This window comes from Panthera pardus, unplaced genomic scaffold (genome assembly GCF_024362965.1).
Source record: "Panthera pardus isolate Hobbes unplaced genomic scaffold, ASM2436296v1 HiC_scaffold_25, whole genome shotgun sequence".
Lineage (NCBI taxonomy): Eukaryota > Metazoa > Chordata > Mammalia > Carnivora > Felidae > Panthera > Panthera pardus.
The window spans coordinates 34,746,391-34,768,855 of record NW_026526821.1 but is presented as its reverse complement, the minus strand read 5'-3'; the positions used below and the strand labels follow the sequence as shown (position 1 = coordinate 34,768,855).

At 38.0% G+C, this 22,465-nt stretch overlaps 1 protein-coding gene across 2 annotated transcripts in view; it reads right to left on the bottom strand.

Annotated features, from left to right (window-relative positions):
- Positions 1-3,897: 3,897 nt before the first annotated feature.
- Positions 3,898-22,465, bottom strand: part of PLCB1 (phospholipase C beta 1) — a 696,728-nt gene continuing 678,160 nt past the window's right edge. The window contains exon 32 of one of the 2 annotated variants that reach the window (XM_019462545.2): positions 3,898-7,206. In XM_019462545.2, coding sequence (XP_019318090.1) covers positions 6,979-7,206 — 228 coding nt within the window. In that variant the 3' untranslated portion in view covers positions 3,898-6,978. The remainder of the gene's footprint in view (positions 7,207-22,465) is intronic. The other variant, XM_019462546.2, reaches the window with a different exon arrangement.

Below are 22,465 nucleotides of genomic sequence, written 5' to 3'. Positions count from 1 at the left end.
TTAAATGTGGAGATACTATGTGAACAAACAATTCCACCTCTAGGTATGTACCCAAGAGGACTGAAAACATATTTCCAAGAAAAACTTGTACATGAGCATTTATGGCAGTACTACTCATAATCATAACAAAGTGGAAACAACCCAAATGTTCATCAAGTAGTGAATGAACAAATAAAATATGTACACACTGGCCTATTACTCAACCATTAAAAGGAATGAAGTTCAGGTATATGTTACAACATGGAGAGACCTTGAAAATTTCACGTTAAGCAAAGGAAGGCCATATATTGTATAAATCTAATCATATAAAATGTCCAGAGGATACAAATCTACAGAGACAGAAAATAAATTTATGGTTTCCAGGCGCAAGGGAGGGAGACAGGGGAATGGAGAGTGACTGCTGATGAATATGGGGTTTCTGTCTGGGAAGACAAAAATGTTCTGGAATTAGAGAGTGGTGATTGATGAGCAACTTTTTTTTAATGTTTATTTATTTATTTTGAGAGAGAAAGAGAGCGCACAAGTGGAGGAAGGGCAGAGAGAGAGAGAGAGAGAGAGAGAATGAGAATCCCAAGCAGACTCCATGCTGTCAGTGCAGAGCCCAAAATGAACCATAAGATCATGACCTGAGCTGAAAACAATAGTCAGATGCTTTAACTGACTGAGCTGCCCAGGCACCCTGGACGACTGATGAGTAGCTTTTGACTATTAAAAATAACTGAAATGTGTACTGTAAAATGATGAACTTTATGGTATGTGAATTATAGCTCAATAAAAGTGTTATTAAAATATATATGTGGAGAATATGCCAAGAAACAACTGCACTGTGTGTGGACTCCAGGGGGAAAGAATGGCTCCTGAGTTCTCTCTTGTGGGAAAAATAGGCTGTTGTTATCCCTGGAATGTAAAGTAAGCCTAGCTTTCTCTACTCGTGTCCCAGAACATGATATTTGGTGATTGACCTACTTTAATCACTCATTTGCTGTTTTGTGTCTTGGGGTTGGTCCCATAAGTCAAAGGCAAAGAATGTGGGTTCTGTGGTTTCACTATTACAGAGTTGCAGACCCGTGAGGTGCTTAGACAAGACTATAGCTTTTAGTTAATGGCACTTATTATGTATATATTAATGGTTTACTGTTTTCTATCCTAGAACTAATAGCTAGATGAGCAAGTAATAGCAGTAATAGGTAGGCGAGCAAGCAAATTTATTCAACATAAACTCATAACAACTGGCCTCAAAAGTATTGGTGGAGTATGTATTTAAGTAAGAGGGTCATTAAATCAGAGTTGACATGTACTTTGTATGTAAAAGAAAGTACAAAGTGTTTGGTGGCTTGATTGCATTAGTGGACACCATTCACGACCACCTTGTGTCCATATCCTTTTCCCTACAATATTGTAGCGTCTTTCTATTCTTTATTAGGACTGGTCTTATGACTTACTTTTACCGATAGAATGTAGTAGAAGTAACAGCGTGCCGGTTCTGAGTTTAGACTTCATGAAGCCTGAACAGTTTGCTTATTCTCTAGATCCTGCTTCTGACATGTGAGAAAGCTATTGCTAGCCTGCTGGAGGGTAAGAAATCATAAGAGCAGAACCATGTCACCCCAGTTACTCTAGCCACAGCCTCAGACATGTGAAAGAGTCCAGGTAGGATCAGCCACCAGCCCAGTCATAGCTGACTGCAGATGTACACATGATCCCAGCTGAGATCAGGCCAGCCCAGCCTAGATCAGCAGAAACATCCACCTTCCCCTAGACTCACAAAGAATAGAAAATGATTAAGGCACTAAGTTTCGTTAGGTAGTGATAGGTAATTGATGCAAGATACAATGAAAGCACAGATGATGAGGCCTGAAAAACTTGGGTGAATGAAAGAAGGCTTTCTAGAGGAAGTAGCATTTATGCTATAAATCCAAAGATGAATAGGAGTTAGTCAGGGAAAGGAAGAAGAACCTGAGTGTGTGTGTGTGTGTGTGTGTGTGTGTGTGTGTGTGTTGGGGAAGGGTTCAAGGGAAAGAGAAACAGAAAGAAAGGGTCTATGTAGTTGAAGGAATGGTATTCAAAAAGCCCAAGAAACGACATGGCCCATAAGGCTGGAATGTGGTGTGGGTGAAGAGTACTAAGAGATAAAGTTAGAGAGTCAAGTAGAAACCAAATCATGTAAGATCTTGAACATTTATCAAGGGGTTTAGTCCTTAGCCTGAGGAAAGTTGGGGTCAATAAAGGCTTTTAATCTCATTTTTTCTTTTGTATGACCAGTCGAGCTATAGTATGGGGAAATAGTTACACAATTTGGGACTAGTGGCAAGGAGACCATTTAGGAAAGCCTTGGCAGGTGGTAGGGGGTGGTGGCCTGAACTTGGCTACTAGGAGGGAGGCCAGAAAGTGAATGAATCTGAGGGCTGTCACAGGGTCACAATTCACCCGATTTGGTGATTCACTGGAAGGGGGATGAGACAGTTGTCAGAGATGATGCCAACATTTTGGTTTGGGTGACTGAGTTGATATTGATTTTGTTCACTGATGTAGAAAACAAAGGTGGTGGAACAGGTTTAAGTGTAACTACAAATTCGGCTGGGTACACACTGTATGTGGAAGATTGTATTTTTCAAGTAAGGCCATGTCTATGTATTTATCAACACTTCATATTCTTCAGTGTGATCCATGCTACTGCCACGGTGAGATGGGATCTATGTTTGTTCCCTCCTCTTGCTTTTGGGCAGGGGCTTGTGACAGCTCCAATGAACGGGGTCCCACATAAGTGACAGCATGTAACTATGAGGCTTTGTCATACAAATTCGGACACAGCTCCTGCCTGGTTCTCTCTCAGGAGGCTCACCTTTGGAATTCAGCCACCATAAAGTGGGAAAACCCAGGTCATTTGGGGAGGACACATGTGGGTGTTCCAGCCCAGATGCCTGGCTAGTCCCTCATACCATCAACTACCAGCCATGTGAATAAATTAGTCTTCAGAGGATTCCAGCTCCCAGTCTTCTTCCTTTCTCCCTTCTTTCCTTCCTCTCTCCTCCCTCCCTCCCTTCTTCTTTCTTTCTTTCTTTCTTTCTTCCTCTTTTTTAATGTTTATTTATTTTTGAGAGAGATCAAGCATGAGAGGGGGAGGGGCAGAGAGAGGGAGACAGAGGATCCAAAGCAGGCTCTGCGCTATGAGTGCAGAGCCAGATGCTGGCTGGAACTCCCAAACCATGAGATCGTGACTTGAGCCGAAATCAATGGTCAGCTTCTTACCTGACTGAGCCACCTGGGCACCCCAGCCCCTAGTCTTCTAATCTTCCCATCGAGGCCCTGAGTACTGTGGAGTAGAGACATATCATCTCTGCTCTGTCCTGTCTGAATCCTGGACCTACAAAACTGTGAGAGACAAGAGATACTGATCATTTTTAGCCACCAGGTTTTGGACTAATGTGTAACATAGCAGTAGGTAATGGATATAGTGCATAAGGTGTGCCTATGGGACATTCTCGTAACACACATGTATATTCCTTTTTTAAAAAAATCAATGTGGCAAACCCTATTTATGTTTCATAAGAAAACTTACACCAAGTACTCTGTCAGTTCATCTCCACTATTTGTCAAGAAACCTTGACTTTTGCTTTCCTTAGCTTTGGTGAAGGAAGGGAGAGAGGATCTCTAAAATGAAATTCATGGGCAGGTGAATGCCACTCCTGGATGGAGTGGTGGAGTGATACAGTAATGACAACTGTGCCCTCTGGCACATGCACTGCAGCATCCTGGTTTCTTGTGCGGCCACAGAAGGGCTGTGTCAGGGTGGGCCTTATGTTCCTAATGACTGATACTAAGCCCACTCACACCATCTTGCCTGTCAAAAAAAAAAAAAAAAAGGTTGGCCCTGACACCAAGAAATAACAGCTGGGATGTGTTAAGAAATTTTTATTGTTTCCTTTGGATTTGTGATGAAAGCACATAAAATTACAAGTGGAAGAAACATCATGCCACAAAATTGCATAGAATTATTACAAAAATGTGAATTACGCATTTTAAATAATTGGAGATAGAAGAACCAAAATATGTACACTTTAAGAGTTTCAAATACTTTGTCCTATATTTTATTGTCTTCTGAAAAGGCAAAAGTCACAATGTCCAATCTGTCACAAACAATATTTATACAGTGCACAAGCGCAACATTAAATTCAAAGTAATGCAAGCAATGGCCCTTTCTTTCAGAAGGATTTAACGACTGCTTATCAATTACAGGAGTATTCATTAATGTATGGCGATGTTGAAATGTTCAAATGAAACGCTGAAAACCAAAACCACGCAGCATGTCATTAGAATTTTGAAAATTGGTTTTCACGGCCAAAACCACGCTAGTCTCAGTAGTGTAAAGGTACCAGAGGGGCACAGTCTAATTTACTACACAGCTCTCTCTATTATAGGTAAGACCACAGTACAGAATTTCACACATTCAACACAGAACAAGGCAAATACATAAAGGCACAAAACTGCACATCATATAGACCCTTTTTCTTTATCTTACTCTATTTCAAGTAATATTAATATTGTTAAATGATAGTATCGCTGTAGTAATTTCGATGATGCAAGATGGACAGTGTTACACACTACCCCACAACTGCAAAAACTGTCATTGTACAGATATAAAAATGTGATTACAGTAAATGGCCAAATACAAATGTATTGCAAAATGACTATCGAGTCACTAAGATCATGAAATCCAACTACCAGAACAGTTTGTGTTAAGTCAAGTTTTTTTCCACTTTTGTCTGTCTCTGGCCTAAACTGTGATACAAGGTTCTGTAATAATCATCATTGTGTTTGGTTATGAATGCTATTATTAGTTCACTCTTCTGCAATGTTAGACAGTCTGTAATTTTGTTTATAAAAACGCAGCATTCAATTGTGCCCTTTCTTGCTTCCTTACGATTAATGCCTTTCTTTCAAAGTGCAAAAGTAGAATGCTTTACAAAAGAATTCTCTTTCAGTGGAAGATAAGTTTTATTAAGTGTCTAATTAATACCCCAAATCTTTCACATCAAAATATAATCATCTCCAAAGAGGATGGGATTTTTTCCCCTGTGTCTTGCTAGATGTGTTTTTTTTTTAATCAAACACTCTTGCCTAATGTTGAACTAAGCCTTCATTTTGATTAAAACTTAATTGTGATCCCTAGTTATTGCTTAAAGTTAAATAAAATAATTTGCATAAAAATATTAAATTCTTGAAACACAATTTTCAGGACACAACTGGTTTTTGCATTTTAGAATGTTTCGCTAAGCTACAATCAGACAGGTTTATTTTAAAGTAAAATAAAGCTGTGAGCATCTTTCTTCAGGGCTTTAACTTCAATGTTCTTTGTGTTACTCTCTAGATTATATTTTCTTCTATATAATTACTCTCTCTTACTTAAGTTCTTTCAATAATACTTTTGATCAGTTTTCCCACAATATAATTTGTTTTTCTTATGCCACCCAACATAGAAACTTAACAAAAGACATAGTTAAGTGCGTTAAATGTACATAGTAGATATATAATGAAAGATTTTTTATGTTAGAATAAAATTGAAATCTGTCAGACTTAAAAATTATGAAAGATACTAATAAATTTCCATATTGCTGTCCTATACATTTTGTATATTCTATTAAAACAAGCTTAAAATCTGATACTTAAAATCCAGTTTTTGATCCTGTAAAATATATATCAAATTCATATTCTAAGTTCTAAATCTACCTCCACTCGTATCAATGGTTCCATCAATTGTTTCTTAGAATTTCAATATAATTTAATAGCGACATAATACAGATGTTTGACCATTTTCTTCTCTAGGTATTTATCCCTGAATTTGGTTTTAAGTCTTGTAGAAGAGACTTGGGTCATTGCCAATTAAAAAACACACAGCCATACTTGTGTATGTGTGTGTGTGTGTGTGTGTGTGTGTGCACTTACATGGCTGAGTGTGTACATATATACATGGAGATAATATATATCATTTATATGTGGGTTTGTGTATTCTCTAGATAAATATTCAATCTTTATCTCTATAGTAAAAATAAATGAACCATATAAAATGTGAGACAGCAAAATAACCACTGGAACCTGTTCAGTCTGATTGAATCTCTGCTCAACATATATCAGCTCAACTATTTTTATTCAACCAGACAGACTCTTTGTAGTTATGTAATAATTTCAGGCCAACAACCAATGACTATCCAGACTTTTTCAGTGTAAACGGTCAACTCAGAAAGCACACTGTCTGGAAGTGTGTGGTCAGTTTGCCCAAGTAATCAAATGTAGGAGCCATATTACTAAGTCTTGGGATAGATTCACTGGGTGAGGATACAATCAAGTGACTTTTTCTCAAGAAAGAAAACCAACTTATTTGAATCACTATGGTATCTAATAAAGCCACGTCAGCAACAAATACACTGATGCCTCTACGATAAATAAATTAGCAAACTGCAAGCCGCCAGTGCTTGCAAAGCAAAGGATGAAACAGTTTAATATGCATGTTACCTTGAAGATATGGTAGTTGAGGGGCAGTTAGGAAAACAAATGCTCTAAGTTGACTGTTCAATAGTGTTAAATAGTGCTATGCATTTCTCAAACTATTTCTATTACTTTGAAATACTTTACACCAGAGCTTCAAATAAAAACATGAGCTTGATTTTCTTCAGAAAAGACACTGTCCTTCATTAAATGTCCCAGGGAGCCTGGAAGTTGCCTGCTTTGAATTTACTATTGGAAAGAAAACAAAAGCCCCACATACATGCACTCTCCATAAGTAGACCTGCGGTAGTGTCCATATAACGCATAGAGCCTGGGCATGAGGATGTCTGTATGGATCTGTCTAGAACTCCCCCTTTGGTGTGGATTTTAGGCTAAGGGATGCTTCTCAGGAAGATGCTCCTGGGCAGTGATCTTTGTAGTAAGAGAGAGTCCGATGAAGTGGCCATGCATGTTTTGAAGGCCTGGCAGGAACAATCACAGAGGAGTATCAAACTCTTTTCCTGGGTTGTCCCCTTCTAGCTCCTCACTGGAAGGAGGCCTGTGGTTCAGTTTTCCAGGGTCTGAGGCCAGGGAGGGAGGGGCAGAACTGTGATTGCTGTCTTCACTGATCTTCCCTTTCATGGCTTCCTGCACGAACTCCAAGATCTCCAGGGGCAGCCTTTTGAACTTGTCTTGGTACTCTTGCTCCAGATCCATCTGCAGCTGGGAGACATCAAGAGAGGAGAGGATTTTACGTCATTTAGTTTTCTATAACCACCCACGTAGGACCTCTTTGAAAGAGATGTACAAAGATGGGGGAGAAATGACTTAATGTAAATACCATCCAGTTGGTTATCTATAGAGACGTAAAACAGAGTGTAGTTGGACACATCGCTTGTCCATAGCTGAAAATCAAGTTTCGGATTCTGTGTGGAGGAACAGGGCTAAAGACCTGCAACATTATAAATAAATTCCATACCCACATACACATACACAGAAGTGAATCTTTCTCTTTTTAATTTTTTTGTTTATTTATTTCTGAGAAAAAAAGAGAGACAGGGTGTGAGTGGGAGAAGGGCAGAGAGAGAGGGAGACACAGAATCAGAAGCAGGCTCCAGGCTCTAAGCTGTCAGCACAGCTCAAACTCATGGACTCTGAGATCATGACCTGAGCCGAAGTTGGACACCCAATCGACTGAGCCACCCAGGCGCACCACAGAGGTGAATCTTTTGAAAAAGTTTGCAGAAGTAATATGCAATGATCTGAAGTTCTTAAATATAAAGGCTAGAAGCTTCTGATAGCTGGGAGTGCCAAGGTCAACCATGCATCAGGCTGGGGAGAGGGCAGAGGCTGACTGGAGAGGACAGGGAGATATGTGTGGGCTTCGTGAAGTGTGGCCTCACTCAGATGCTGGGAAGCCACAGCTGGGTACTTCTAGAGAGCAGATCCACGCATTTTTACAAAGTGAACATACTTATGTAACCAACTCTAACTTCTGTTTTGACTTCTTTTATCACCTCTTTATTTTGATTCCCTTTTTTTCATTCTAATTTTATTTGCCTTGTAAATTGTTTCAGCTACCTAATAAACTGTCTTTTAATTTACCTCTTTAATGCTCTGGAGAATGCCCAGACTTTTAAAAGGCACAGAACCCTTTCCTCAAATGCAGACAAAAATGGAAGCCATAATCATAAAACAAGTGAAAGCTGGGTGCCTCTGTAGATTGGGTGAAGGGCAGGGCTGGCGGTGGGTACTGCCTGCTAAAAAGCTCTGCTGTGTTGAGCCCTATCGAAACCCAGAATTTTACACGAAATTTTCTTTCCTTATTGAATGGTAAGCAGGGAGTATAATTTTAGAAACAGTCTGTGAGACAGCATGCTTTTTCTCCTCTTAGTAGCCTTGAGACAGATTTTCTTAAGACATGTCCTTAAAACCATTAAGGAATTGCTTTTTGCGCTTCTCAAACTTTTAAGGTGCACACAGATCACCTGGGCTCCTGACTTTACTTCTGATTCAGGAGATCTGGGTGGGGTTCAAGATCCTGCATTTCTCAGTGGATCCCAAGTGATACCAATGAGGCTGGTCTACCTTGGACACCTTGGTTATCTTCCTGGCCTGGCTCACCTCGGAGCTCCCCACTTACTTTTTGTTATGATCCTGGCTGTATGTCCTCCATCTGTGGCTTCATCTGAGGCTTCATGCTGTCTCTGGTGCCTGTCCTGAGCCCTGGCCCACCCAGGGTCAAGACAGTGCTCAGAGCGTCTGGCCCTCGGTGCTGTGACCCGCCCTTCTTTACCCACATTCTGGACAGTGTCAGCAGCGTGACAACACCCTCTTTAGTTTAACTCCTTTTGCTCTTGCTTCTATGCTAGATAAATTCTGCCAAGACTTCGTTCTATAATGTGGGTTCATAATCCCCTATCTGCAATTCTAAAACCCTCAAAGTTCTGAAGTCCAGAACTTTATTGTACATTTGTGGCAAACACATAGACATTAATTGAAATAAGCCTATTTATAATCTTTATATATTTCACGGAATGTGAATATCCATGCATGGTACTTTAGACATATTAATTTGTGTGATTATGAGGATGACCAAGCACCCCTCTGGAGTATTATGCTCACAATATGTGCATTATATTACACTTTCTAAAATCAGAAAGATTATGAATTCCAAAAAAAACCATGATCCCAAGAGTCTCAGATAATGGACTGTGGATCTGTTTGAATGACCTTTTTTTTTTTCCACATCAAAAAGTGCCTGATAAAAATGGCTTGGCCTGAGTACTGAAAGTCAAGTATTCCTCCCAAATATAAAATGTAGGGTATTTATGAATATGTCATGCTGGCATATGAATTCTAATAAGCCAAGGAGGAAACAAGCTATGAGAAGGGCACCCATGGGGCTCTGAGATTGACATTGCTACAATAGAGCAAAGGCACCTTCACATACAGCTGCACCCTCACTGTTGGGAACAGGCGAGCCATTGGAGCATCGCAGACAAGATGACAATGGCCAATGCTTGCCCAGGTGTCTCAACAATTTGGAAGGGTGTGAGGCTTTTACAAGAGTGAAATCTCAGCCTGGTGTTGGGCAGTTTCCATTAACTACCATCCAGGTCTCACCATCAATTTGTCTCAAGTTTAATTCAGGAATGCATGCTGTTAAAGTTTTGTTTCTAAGGAATATAGGGAAAGGAAGAAAAGCAAGGGGCCCTGTGTTTAGGAAATAGTAGATTTGTTTTTCTTTAGGTTAGTGTAGGGGGCCTTCAGCTTTAGATACATTTTACATAACCAGAGTCAATTTCTCTGAGGTCACAGGTGGACAAGACCCCATAGTGCTTGAGAGTGATGTTTCTTTTTTAAATTTATATGTAAAAAAGAAAATGTGATATGTGAGACAATGTCAAAGGCTTAAACTAACACTTTTGAATATTTTTTAATAATCTGATTTTTAAAAATAATATAATCTTAATAATTATGATTCTGCAGCCAATTCCAGTGTGTGAGCCTCCCCCCCCCCCATACCACAAAGCAATTCCCTAGGACACTGTCTGTGTCCTATACTTTAACTCAACTCTGATATCTACCTGGAGAGAGCATCAGATCCCACAAGTTAAGAGCTCAGTCCTAGAAGACTGTCCCTGACCCTCATCTCATTTCATATGTCAATTGCAAGTCCAGGTTGTCACCTGTGATTCTGACCAACTGGATATAGATTGGCAGCTCTAACAATCCCCTCATTGGGTTCGATTAATTTGATGGAGTGGCTCACAGAACTCAAACATTTTACTTACTAGGTTACTGGTTTATTATAGAGAGGTGTAACTCGGGAACAGCCAGGTGGAAGAGACGCATGGTGCAAAGTATGTGGAAAGGGGTGTGGAGCTTCCATGCTCTCTGAGCACCCACTCTTCCTGCATCTCCCTCGATATGTTTACCAACTCAGAAGATCTTCAAACCCCATCGTTTTGGGTTTTCATGGAGGCTTCATTACATAGGCATGATGATGATTAGCCATTGGCCATTGATTCAACCTCCTGCCTCCCTGTAGGTTAGGGGTTGGCACTGTAAGGTCCAATCCTTTAATCCCACAATTGTTCCCCCTCCTCTGCCCCACAATTAGCCCCCATCTTTCCAAGGGGCTTTTGAAAAGTCATCTCATTAACATAATAAAAGACATCTTGTTGCCCATTATTTAGGAAATGTCAAGAAATTTCAAGAGTTTTAGGAACCCTGTGCTAGGAACTGGGAAGAAGATTAATATAAATTCCTTATTATAAATCACAATAATAATAATTATTATTATTATCATTATTCAAAATAATTTTTAATTATTGACCCAATTGTGGCTAAGTTATAATTTTAGTGGACTTTTCTTTTATCATGGGTTAGTGGTAGATTGTATTGTTAGAATCAGTTATTAACAAATTAATTACAAAATATCATTTATTATTAAATTTCAAGTTAGAGCTTTCCTTTTATTTATTTTTTATTCTTATAAATGGAATACTTGTTCATTGTAAGAAAATATGAAGGGTAAAGTCTGGCTCTGTTCCCAAAAAATCCTACCCATCAGGAGTCTGGAATTATTCTAGCCTAAGGGTTGCAAACTCAGATGTTTGGGTGGGGGTGGAGGGGGCAGTCAAATCATGAAAATAAGTAGGGGTGAAGGGAGGGCATGCTCTGTCTAATGGGGTGCCAGAAACTTAGCTTTAGCTAATGTTTGCAATTTTCATGAAAGATCTCCTGATTTTTTATTGTTGGCAGTCACATTGAACCACACTCATGAGTTCTATTGGGCTTGTGAAGGGTTTCTAAATTCTGTCCTAGCAGATTTAAATCTGGCTTAGACCAGAAAACTCAAGAGATTGGGTCTGACAATGGATTTTGCATTTGGATCCTTCCTAGTTTTGCCTCCCCACCATCCTGAGCTTCAGATGGTCCTTTACTGAAAACCAGGGCTTGATCTTGAAGATCCTTCTTCTGGAGTTCAGTGCCATCCAATCTAATTCCCTTCTACTTCATATCCTCAAGGCTATTGAATGTCTACTTTCCATAACTCAAGCTGCAAGTTTTATGGGAATGGTAGATTAATTGCACAAATGATAGCAATTCCTCCCCCCCTCCTTGTACTCATGGCCTTGGCAGTATCTCCCATCAAAGAGTAGAGTGTATTTTTCATTCCCCTGAAATTAGGGAAGCCTTGTGATTTGCTTTGTCCAGTAGAATGTGCCAGCATGCAGTTCTGAGCCTAGACCTCAAAAGGCTTCATGTGCTTCTGCTCTCACTGTTGGAAGTTTACTGAGCCATTATGTGAAGAAGCTCAGGCTAGCCTGCTATAGGAAGAGACACAGGATCCAATTATATCCCTATCACTTCAGCTATGACATGAAAGTGAAGCTGTTATAAACCAGCCAGTCCCTAGCTGACCCACCAGCTAAATACAGGCTTGAGCAAGGCTACTGAGATCAGCTGAGCCTGACTCAGACCAGAAGAATCACCTACAGTTCATAGACTCATGAGCTTAGTAAGTGCTTATTGCGGTGTGCTGCTCAGTTTTGTGTTTTTTTAGTTTTTTGGTAGGCAGCAGTATTGTGGCAATAACTACCTGATCTAGTAGGGAAATTCAAAAGAGTCTCATATATGGCCTGATATCACAAAGCACTCATAATTTAATTCAGCTGGCCCCATCTTTTCATTGCTGTAATCTTAAAACAGATTTTTGAGGGAAAATCACCATAGGACTGATAGATCTTCCTGAAAAATCTAAATTTGAAGAATATGCTTTGGAGCTTTTCTATAACATTAGCAAACATGAGCTTGCTTGATAAGACCTATTTTTAGGAAATGGGCAAAACAGAGGGAAGAATATGGTGAAATTTAATCTCTCTTTTTAAGGCAAATTATTACATTGCACCCAGTTATTAATAAATAAGAGCTTGGGATGCCTGGGTGGCTCAGTCAGTTAAGCGTCTGACTTCAGCTCAGGTAATGACTCATGGTTAGTGAGTTCGAGCCCCATATGGGGCTCTGTGCTGACAGCTCAGAGCCTGGAGCCTGCTTCGGATTCTGTGTCTCCTGCTCTCTCTCTCCTCTCTCTCTCTCTACCCCTCCCTTACTTCCACTTTGTCTTTCTCTCCCTCAAAATAAACAAACATTAAAATAAATAAATAAATAAATAAAAGCGTTGCCAGAATTTGTTTCATTTTAGGCTGAGTTCTCCAATTTGACTAGCCAGACTCAATCTCTAAATTTCTCAGTTAACTTGATTTTCAGAAGATGTTGCTTACTCATAGCTTCTGTTTACTCTGGATAGTTAAGGAGGAAAAGACAACACAGTCAAGTTCAAATGTTTTTAGCTCTGCCTGAGTATATTGTCCAAGAGTTTTGCACTTGGGATGCTATTCTGCCTCTGACATTTTTTCAATTGCCTTAGAAAATAAGGTAGAGATTTGATCTAGTTATGCAAGGTTTTGAGATTCATAAATTTAAAGAGGAAGACCAAGGAGAAAGTAAAGTTACGAAGGTTAGTTTACAAATGGGGGTGTAGGGAACTCAGTATAATGTAAATATGGTATAGATATAAAATAAGACAGGTTACTGAATTAGTAAAGAGATATAATCATAGCCAATTTTCTAAGGAAACAAACTGAAACCAGAGTATAATAAGCTACTATAGGATAAAAAGACAAAAGAACTGCTAAAACTTAAAAAAAAAAAGCTACAGAAAAAGCACAGACAGATATTTAAGGAGATTTTTCAGTTTGACCTCAAGTCCGACTCAAGTCATTTTGCCCAAAGGAGTATATTAAAGACCTTAACATAAAACAGGAAGCAAACAAAAATCTTAGGAAAAAAATCTAGGTGAGTAATTGCATAATCATAGGGTAAAGAGACCTTCTCAAGCAAGGTAGAAAAACTGTAAGCTACAAAGAAAAATTTATTAGGTATATGGTTGATCCTTAAACAATGTGGGGATCCAGGATGCCAACCCTTATAGTCAAAAATCCAAGTCTAATTTTTGACTCCCCACAAATTTGTTAATAGCCTACTGTTGACTAGAAGCCTTACCAATAACATAAACAGTCAATTAACACATATTTTGTATTTTATATGTATATTATATTAACACATATTTTGTATTATTATATGTATATATATGTATGTATACATATATATATGTGTATATATGTATATACTTTAAGTAAGCTAGAGAAAAAATTCAGAAAAATTAAGAAAATCATAAGGAAGAGAAAACACATTTATTTATAGTACTATACTGTATTGAAAAAAATCCATGTATAAGTGTACCTATTCAAACTCATGTTCAAAGGTCACTGTATGTATCTAAATCAAAATAATCTTTTTTTGGTGAAAAAGATGGGCAAACCTCAAGCAATTCATAGAAGAAGTGCAAATATAGACAGTTGAGAAAATGTTCACTCTCATTGACAAAAAGGGACATTCAATAGCACATTTTTTTAAAGGGATATATTGGTAGAAAAATAGTTTTTTCAAAGGAGTAATAACATCTGGTGAGAAATGGACTTTTTCAAATATTAGGCAATAATCTGATGTCTATAATATTTACAAGAAAGAAAATGTACATAGCTTTTCACCCAGCAACTCCACATTTGGGAAGGGAATCTGGCCCAGAGAAGAGAGCACATCAACATATAAGAGGGAAGCACCACCAAGCTTATTGCAGCATTGTTTGTAGAGGTAAAAACAAAAACCACCATCAATATCCCACAAACAACCCCCCCCCCAAAAAAAACCCACAATGACAGCAATGAGAACAAAAGCCCTAGAAACAACCCTAATAATCTTAATATTTTGCCACATATGTATTATTATTGCCTATCACTCTTTTTTTTTTTTTTGGTGAATCATTTGAAAATAATTTTCAGATATCACAACACTTGACCCATAGATAGTATACCACACATCTCCTAAAAATAAAGACATTTTTCTACATTATGGCAATATCCTAATCATGTCAAGGAAATTGATAATAATTCCTTAATGTTACCTAACATCCATTCATGTTCAAATTTTCCCAGTATTACATCTCCCAAAATTTCCAGCTTTTTTTTGGACCAGAATTCCAAGTTCTTATATTGCATTCAATTGTAATGTCTTGTCTTTTTTATTTCTTCCACTTGAATTATTTATTGTTTGAAGTTTTATTATGACTTGGAGTTTTGGAAGAGTCCTGTTCAATTTTCTTATAGAATGCCCACATGTTGAATGTGTCTGATTATTTCCTTGTGGTGTCGTTTAAGTTGGTCCTGGAAAACTGCCTTTCCTGTAAACTAGAAGTTAAGCCTGTAAGTTTGATTAGATGGGGATTAAACATTTGCTTGAACAAGAATAGCCAATAGGTATTCTTTTATATCTCATATTGTATCAGTGAGTGCTATTATTGTGTGGTTGCACTATCAGCAATGCTAAATTTGATCACTTGGCTAAAAGTAGTAAATACCAGACCTCAACTTTGTTAAGACATGTTTTCCTGTGGCTATTGAAAATTATTCTGTAGGAAAAACTCTGGATCTATATAAAGTTTCTTTAGCACCTTTTCATGAAATTGATGATTCTTGCCTATTTTATTAGGAGTAAATTCATTTTTCTATTTTTTTTAAATTTAGCTAGTATTCTTCTGTAAGGAAGAGCTTTCCCTCATCATGTGGAGAGGAACCAGAGTTCCTCCTAAAAAGGGAGAGTAAACATTTAATTCTTTTCCTTTGATTCACAAATACTCTGAGTTAAGGAGTTGGGGCAACAGTAATTTCAAAAAATAGCAAATGAGTCTTCTTTTTCTTGTCTCTCTTTCTCTGAGAATAACTACAGACAACACATATTTATTTCTATTTATTCCTTTTGTTTAAATCAGTTACAGCCATTAGTCTTTTTTGAGCTCAAATTGTCCTATATAATGCCAGCAGAAGCCCTTGAAGGGCATGCTCCTGGGTCCTTTTGACATGCTGTCATCAGTTTCTGAGCACTTGCTTGCTTTTCTAGGTAAAATAAGGTAACTCAGGCACCTCTTGTCCTTCCTCTGCCTCAGACCTGGAATCAGCTACTTTTCCAAGGTGCCTTTATTGGAGAAGCATTAATAACCAAGCTTGGGTGCTAAAAGTGCTCACTGCTTTCCAGACTATCATTGTATTTAGGCTCTCAGGAGACAATAGGATGTGTATTTTTGAAAAATCGTTAGTACGTGTTGATATTTCAAATTTAATATAACATTATAGAATTTTTTTCTTAATTCTTTGATTCTATATTGGTATATCTTTTTTATTCTGTAATTAATTTTGTATATTTTGTTTTTTGATAACAGTATAACTTATTTGCTTTATATTTTCTAATATATGGAAGTAGTTTCAATATTATGCCCTAGCCATACAATAACCACATGAAGCTTAAGACATTTTTGAGGTTCTGTTTTTCATAGAATAAACCCCACCAAGAATGCACAATTATATTACTCTGTAAAAATTCACTTGAAATAATTATATTCTTGTATAGTTGTGTTACTTTTGATATACACATAAAGCCATTTGTTCCCATTGGTTTTCTCATTAGACATTTTAGATCGTTTCGCTTTTTTTTCTTTCTCCGGAAGTATCTGCTGTATTTTCAATGTTTTTATTTATTTTTGAGAGAAAGAGAGAGAGAGAGACAGAGACAGAATGTGAGTGGGGGAGGGGCAGAGAGACAGGGAGACAGAATCCAAAGCAGACTTCAGGCTCCTAGGTGTCACCACAGAGCCCAACGCAGGGCTTGAACTCCTGAATCATGAGATCACAACCTGAGCTGAAGTCAGATGCTTAACCGACTGAGCCACCCAGGCGGCCCAGCATCTGCTGTATTTTTAAAAATGTAATTCCTCCTAGTCTTGTAACCCTTTTAAAAATATCTCTGGCCTTTGGGAAATGCGTGTGGTAATATGGTACTGAAATCATCTTGCTCAAAATATTTTAAAATTTACTGCTAAGGATTAGGGAAAATAACAAAACTCACAAACAAACAAGCAAAAAAAATCCACTTAAAACAATACAACAGAGTTTCTGTAATAGAAAACATAGGCTTCTGCTTAAAGAAATGTAATGCAGCCAATAAATGTAAGACAATAAATGGCTGTGAAAATGGGGGAAAATAATCATGTGACTGTGATAAATGAAGTAGGTCAACATATGATTTTAGATGTACTATGGCTACAACTATGAGAATATTTTCTAAGAATACAGAATTACTTTGAAAGAAAATGCTAAAATATAAGCTGTATTGGGACTGAGTATTTTTACTTTTTCTATTTCTCATTTTTATGGCAATGTGATTATTTCACTTTTAGCATAAAAATAGCATTCCAAAATAAGAACAAATATTTTTTTAAAAAATCCCAAATAAACAGGAAAATGCAAAACCCCTGAGCATGGGATAGAGTGGCCAGGAGAATTTTATAAAGAATTAACACAGGTATTTTAACCTCAACATCATCAATCAGCTGAGAGATTACTGAAAACAGTGGGAAAAGCATTAAAATACACATATAGAATGGGTGGTTTCAAAATCAGCTCGAGCCACCTTGCAGACTCTTTTTTTTTTTTAATGTTTATTTATTTTTGAGACAGAGACAGAGCATGAACGGGGGAGGGTCAGAAAGGGAGACACCGAATCTGAAGCAGGCTCCAGGCTTTGAGCTGTCAGCATAGAGCCTGATGTAGGGCTCGAACCCACGGACCACGAGATCATGACCTGAGCTGAAGTTGGACGCTTAACCAACTGAGCCACCCAGGCGCCCCAAAACTCCTCTTATTTTTAGAATAATCTCATGAAGTTTTACTTTAACCAAGAACAGACATAACAGGATCATATAAAAATTACAGAGGTAGGTCAGTCAGGTTAAGAGGGGATTGTTGGAAAATCTCATGTGGGAAAATGGAACCACATTACATATCCCAGCCATTACAGATTGCGTTGGTTTATTTGTTTTCCTCTGAATTTTGATAAATTGCAATGAGAATTTGAGTCAAAATGTCTGAGTGGAGATTCCGTCTTCTACTCCAAACAGGGAAATGCTGAATCAAGTAGAACACATACAATTTTTATAAAGATTTTATTTTAATTTTATTTTATATTTAAAGTTTATTTTGAGAGCGAGAGAGAGGGAAAGAGAGAGAATGAGCAGGGGCAGAGAAGAGAAGTAGAGAGGAAGAGATGGAGAATCCCAAGCAGGTTCCACACTGTCAGCACAGAACCAGACATGGGGCTTGAACCCATGAACTGTGAGATCATGACCTGGGCTGAAATCAAGAGTTAGTTGCCAGACTAAGCCACCTAGGCGCCCCTAGAACACATACATTTAATTTAAATTGATAACAGAGTTTTAATATGAGAAAAATAAGTCCTTAAGTCACAGGAATAACAAAGGAACACAAAGTCAAAAGGCCCATGAGTGGTAGAGAAAATTCTCCATCTTAAGAAACTGGGGTTTTAATGTTCTAAGAGAATGGGAAAGAAGGCCTAAGCATTTGGGGTATTGAAGTGCTGAAACTATAGTTCCTGCAGAAAGCCACTTGTTTCCACGCTGGATATGCAGACTAGGAGAATTCAATCCATAATCATAGGGACAAGGTGAAGAAGCTAGTGATTCATGGGGCCCATTGAAGGAAAAACTTCAGCCATGAAGAATCAGGAACCCAAACCAGTACCATGAGTGACTGCAGCTTCCAGATTGATAGTACCCTTATAGATGGGTATCCAGTTCCAATAAATCAAAGAATAAACTTAAAAATTGATAAAACCCATACAGTCCCAGCAGAAGCTTGACAGCAGATTCAGACTGTTTGGATTTGCCACGTGCAAGGCAGTAGTGATTCCTATAGGTAAGCAATTCTCACGGAACATGAACTCAAAGTTCAAAGTTACAAACCACTCAAGGCAAATGCAGGATTTGCTTAACCTTGTAATTCCAGGTTGCCAATAGCAACTGAAATCTAAAGAAAATGAGGAAAAGATGATCAATTTATTTCTAGGTCAAAATGGAAAACACCTCAGACCCAAACAGAAATAAATTGGACACTTCATGCCAATGTGGAGGAATACAGTTAATTCACAATGGGTATAAATTCCTGACACTTTTAATCAAGTCTTGGATTATGTTGCATCCTTATAGTTTTGGCAGATTTTCCATAAATTATTATATTTACTTGAAAATGAAAATGGCTTTCATCTTTTGAACAAATACCAACTAGCAATAGAGCCCATTACAAAGGGCTAGGAAGACATTACAAATTAAACTGTTGCCATCGATTTATCCAATTGGATAATTCATGAAGGGATAGACAAGATTCTCTGTTCATGAAAGGTGCTTGCATTTTCCAAATATGACCGTGGGCTGCTTGTTTACTCTCTTGGAATTGAAATCTCCTCATATGTAAAGTAGGGATTATAATGCTAGTTTCCACAGGTTGTTGTTAAAAGATTTAAATGACATTACACATGCTAAAGTAATTAGCATATTGTGCTTGCTTATTAATTATGTATAACTTTATTTCTAAAGAGAGACAGACAAAAAACATTAACTTGCAGCTGAGAACATATGGAATCCTGTCGAAGTGGTTTTTGCTCTTTCTAGCTATATCATTTGAGTCATTATTAGGTCAACGCAGCACAATTATGGAATGTGTTGGATCTCTCATTTAGATTATGTTCTGGGCTGTTGTTGACTTTGAAGCATTTATCAACAAACAATGTTTTGAACACTCTGATGGGTGCAAGGTCCTGTGTTTGGCACTGTGAAGAACGAAAAATTTAGAATCTTTCCGGGTTGACAAGTGATGTGTATGGTGAAAATAACAAGTTGGGCTGAATGGGTGCTAAGACAAAATATACTATGGATGTTGAAAATGAAGATTGTATTTTAGCCTTGAAGTGATATGGGGAATACTTTATAGGGGAGGTGAGACTTAAAAAGTTGGGCCTTGGGGTGTCTGGGTGACTCAGTCAGTTACTCATCTGACTCTTGTTTTCTGCCCAGGTTATGTTCTCAAGGGTTTTTGAGTTCAAGCCCTGAGTCAAGCTCTGCACTGACAGCACTGAGCCTGCTTGGGATTCTCTTTCTCCCTCTCTCTCTGCCCCTCCCTGGCTCATGTGTGCTCTCTCTCTATATATATATATATATATAATAAATAAACTTAAAAAAATTTTTTTAGGTTGGGCCCTGTAGGATTTGCCAACATCCTTGATATTGGGCAGAATCTTTCAACCTTCTCTTTAGGATACATATAATAGACAACATTTACTAGGGAGATGGAGTTCTCTAGCTGTAACTTCTTTCTTCCTTGCTCTTTTTAATAGTATAAAGTACAAGAACATATCTTTGAATCTGCTCTAATACATAATAATTAAATCATTTCCAATTTCTCTCCTCTATAATTAACTACAGATTACTATCAAGGGGACCTCACAGTCTACGGTTGAGAGCACTTCTTTAAAAGATGGCTGTGTGTTAAAAGTGACAGGATACGAAAACTTTACATCAGTGCTTCTCAAAAGTTAACATAGATATAAAGTACCTGGTGGCTTTGTTAAAATGCAGATTCTGATTTAGTAGATCTGGGGTGGGTCCTGAGATTCTGCATTTCTTTTTTTTTTTTTTAATTTTTTTAATGTTTATTTATTTTTGAGAGAGATAGAGATAGAGCACAAGCGGGAGAGGGGGAGAGAGAGAGGGAGACACAGAATCCAAAGCAGGTTCCAGGTTCTGAGCTGTAGGCACAGAGCCTGATGGGGGCTCAAACTCATGAACCATGAGATCGTGACCTGAGCTGAAATCAAGAGACAGACAATTAAATGACTGAGCCACCCAGGCACCCCGAGGTTATGCATTTCTAACAAGCTCCCAGGCGATGTTCATGTTGCTTGTCTAAGAACCATTTTCTGAATAGCACCACTTTAGACAAAGGAATCCCAACGAAGTCCTCCTTTTGTGTGTCTCCCCCTCAACATTACTTCAGGGTTTGATTTATATAATAGAATTCTCTTTGTAAATCTCATCTTTCCAGACCTCTGGAGTTTGCTAATGTTCAGGTTTGGATTGAAGGTGTTTGTTGGAGGCTGTTGGGTGAAGGTAGAATGAAGGTTGTTAAGCCTGCAGAGATGAAAGATGAGGGATCCAGGATAGGTAGGCAGTGGATCCAAATACTAAATGCTAAGTAGATTCAAATACTGAATCAATAGAAGAGGAAAGATAGAAGCTAGAGATTATGTGATTTATCAAGCTTAGTTCCTAACATGCATTTATTTGAATTTTAAATTTTATTTCAAGTCAAAAGCCAAATACATTCTGACATAGATCTTATGTGTTAACTCCTCTATACACCCATATACTCCATGAAATTGCCCAAAGAGGAAATTTTCTCTTAATACAGCAAAGAACATGATCGGATTCCTGTGACTTTTTTTTCCTAGCTACATCCCCATTCTTTATTCACTGTCTTTTTCCCAATATACCTCTCTTGAAGTGCTTCAGTATCCTAGCTTAACCTATAATTTATACCTCCTTTGATTCTTAAGATGTATTACAGAATTTCTTTTGTGATCATCGTACAAGTGTCTAGCAATTGCTGTAGAAACCTTTGAAAGGGACATATAGTCAACTTCTCCAAAAGTTAGTAGTACTGGAAAGGGATTTTAGAAATTATATAGTCAAACCTTTTCCTTTTACTCACTATAAACCTGTGGCTAAAAGAAGTTAAGTGGGCTTCTCAAGAATTTAGCTTGGTAATAGCAAAATGAGTTCCAGAACCTAGTTGATTCTACTCTGCATTAAACTGGATTAACGGCTTCAATGCTTCATCTCTATATCCACAGCCTTTGCCTTCTGACTTTAAGTTCCTCTTACTAAAGTGGTAGAGGCTAGCTCTCTGCCTTTTGAATATGAGGTGGTCATGTGAGTTATTTGGCCAATAAAATGTTAACAGACATGGCCCAAGTAGAGGCTTGAAAAAGCACTTGTGCGTTTCAGCTTTCATTCCCGTTACTCTGCTATGGTCGTGGGAACATGCCTGGTCCAGTTTCATAGAGAACAAGGCACGTGGAAATAACTGATCATTCCAGTCATCCCAGTCACACAGCCTGAATTGTCCAAGATCAAATAGCAGGTGGCTGCTATCCAGATATGTAAGTCCAGCTGAGATCAGTAACGTTACCTATCTGATCCATAACTAACCACAGATGTATGAACAAGCCCAGATAAGATCAGCTATATCCAGTCCAGATTGGCTTAACCTGAAGATTCATGAACTAAATAAATATAATTGAAGTTTTGTGTTTTAATGCAATATTTTTGTAGTTTTTCCCCCATGACCTCCATAATTTCTTTCAAAAAATGTGCATAAAACTCTGTGGCCTTCACATGGAATGAATTGTTTGTCATGTCCCAGAGCCTGACCCTTGCTGCTTTGTATACATATCACTACCATTCAGCATCTAAAAGCAAATTATACTATAATAGAAGGCAATAATTTTGATACTTGGCAAGCCACTTCATCCCAGTGAATGTTGTGTTCTAGGCCTTGAAATTTTGTGTCTGCACTGGAGTATTCTCCCCTTAAGGTGCCTACTATTAAGGCCTAAGAGTTTTCTATTTTATGTAGGTGCTTTCTTTAGGAAGACTCAGCAGGAGGGGCTATCATAGCTGGGAATAAAAATGATTCTGAATGAAGAAAGAAATTTGATTTTATTAAAATGAATAATCATAATTCAGTGACACCTTGTCACACTGAAAGTTATCAAACACTTGTGCTCTGGAACAAGGAAGCTAAGAGACTTATTTCATAACCTTTAGTGAATACACATTTATTGCACTATTAACCATCATTCCTTAAATAAGGAAACTAAAGCCTATCACTTAAGTGGTTTAGTGCATAATCAAGATATGAACACCAATTCTTGCCACCTGATACAGGGC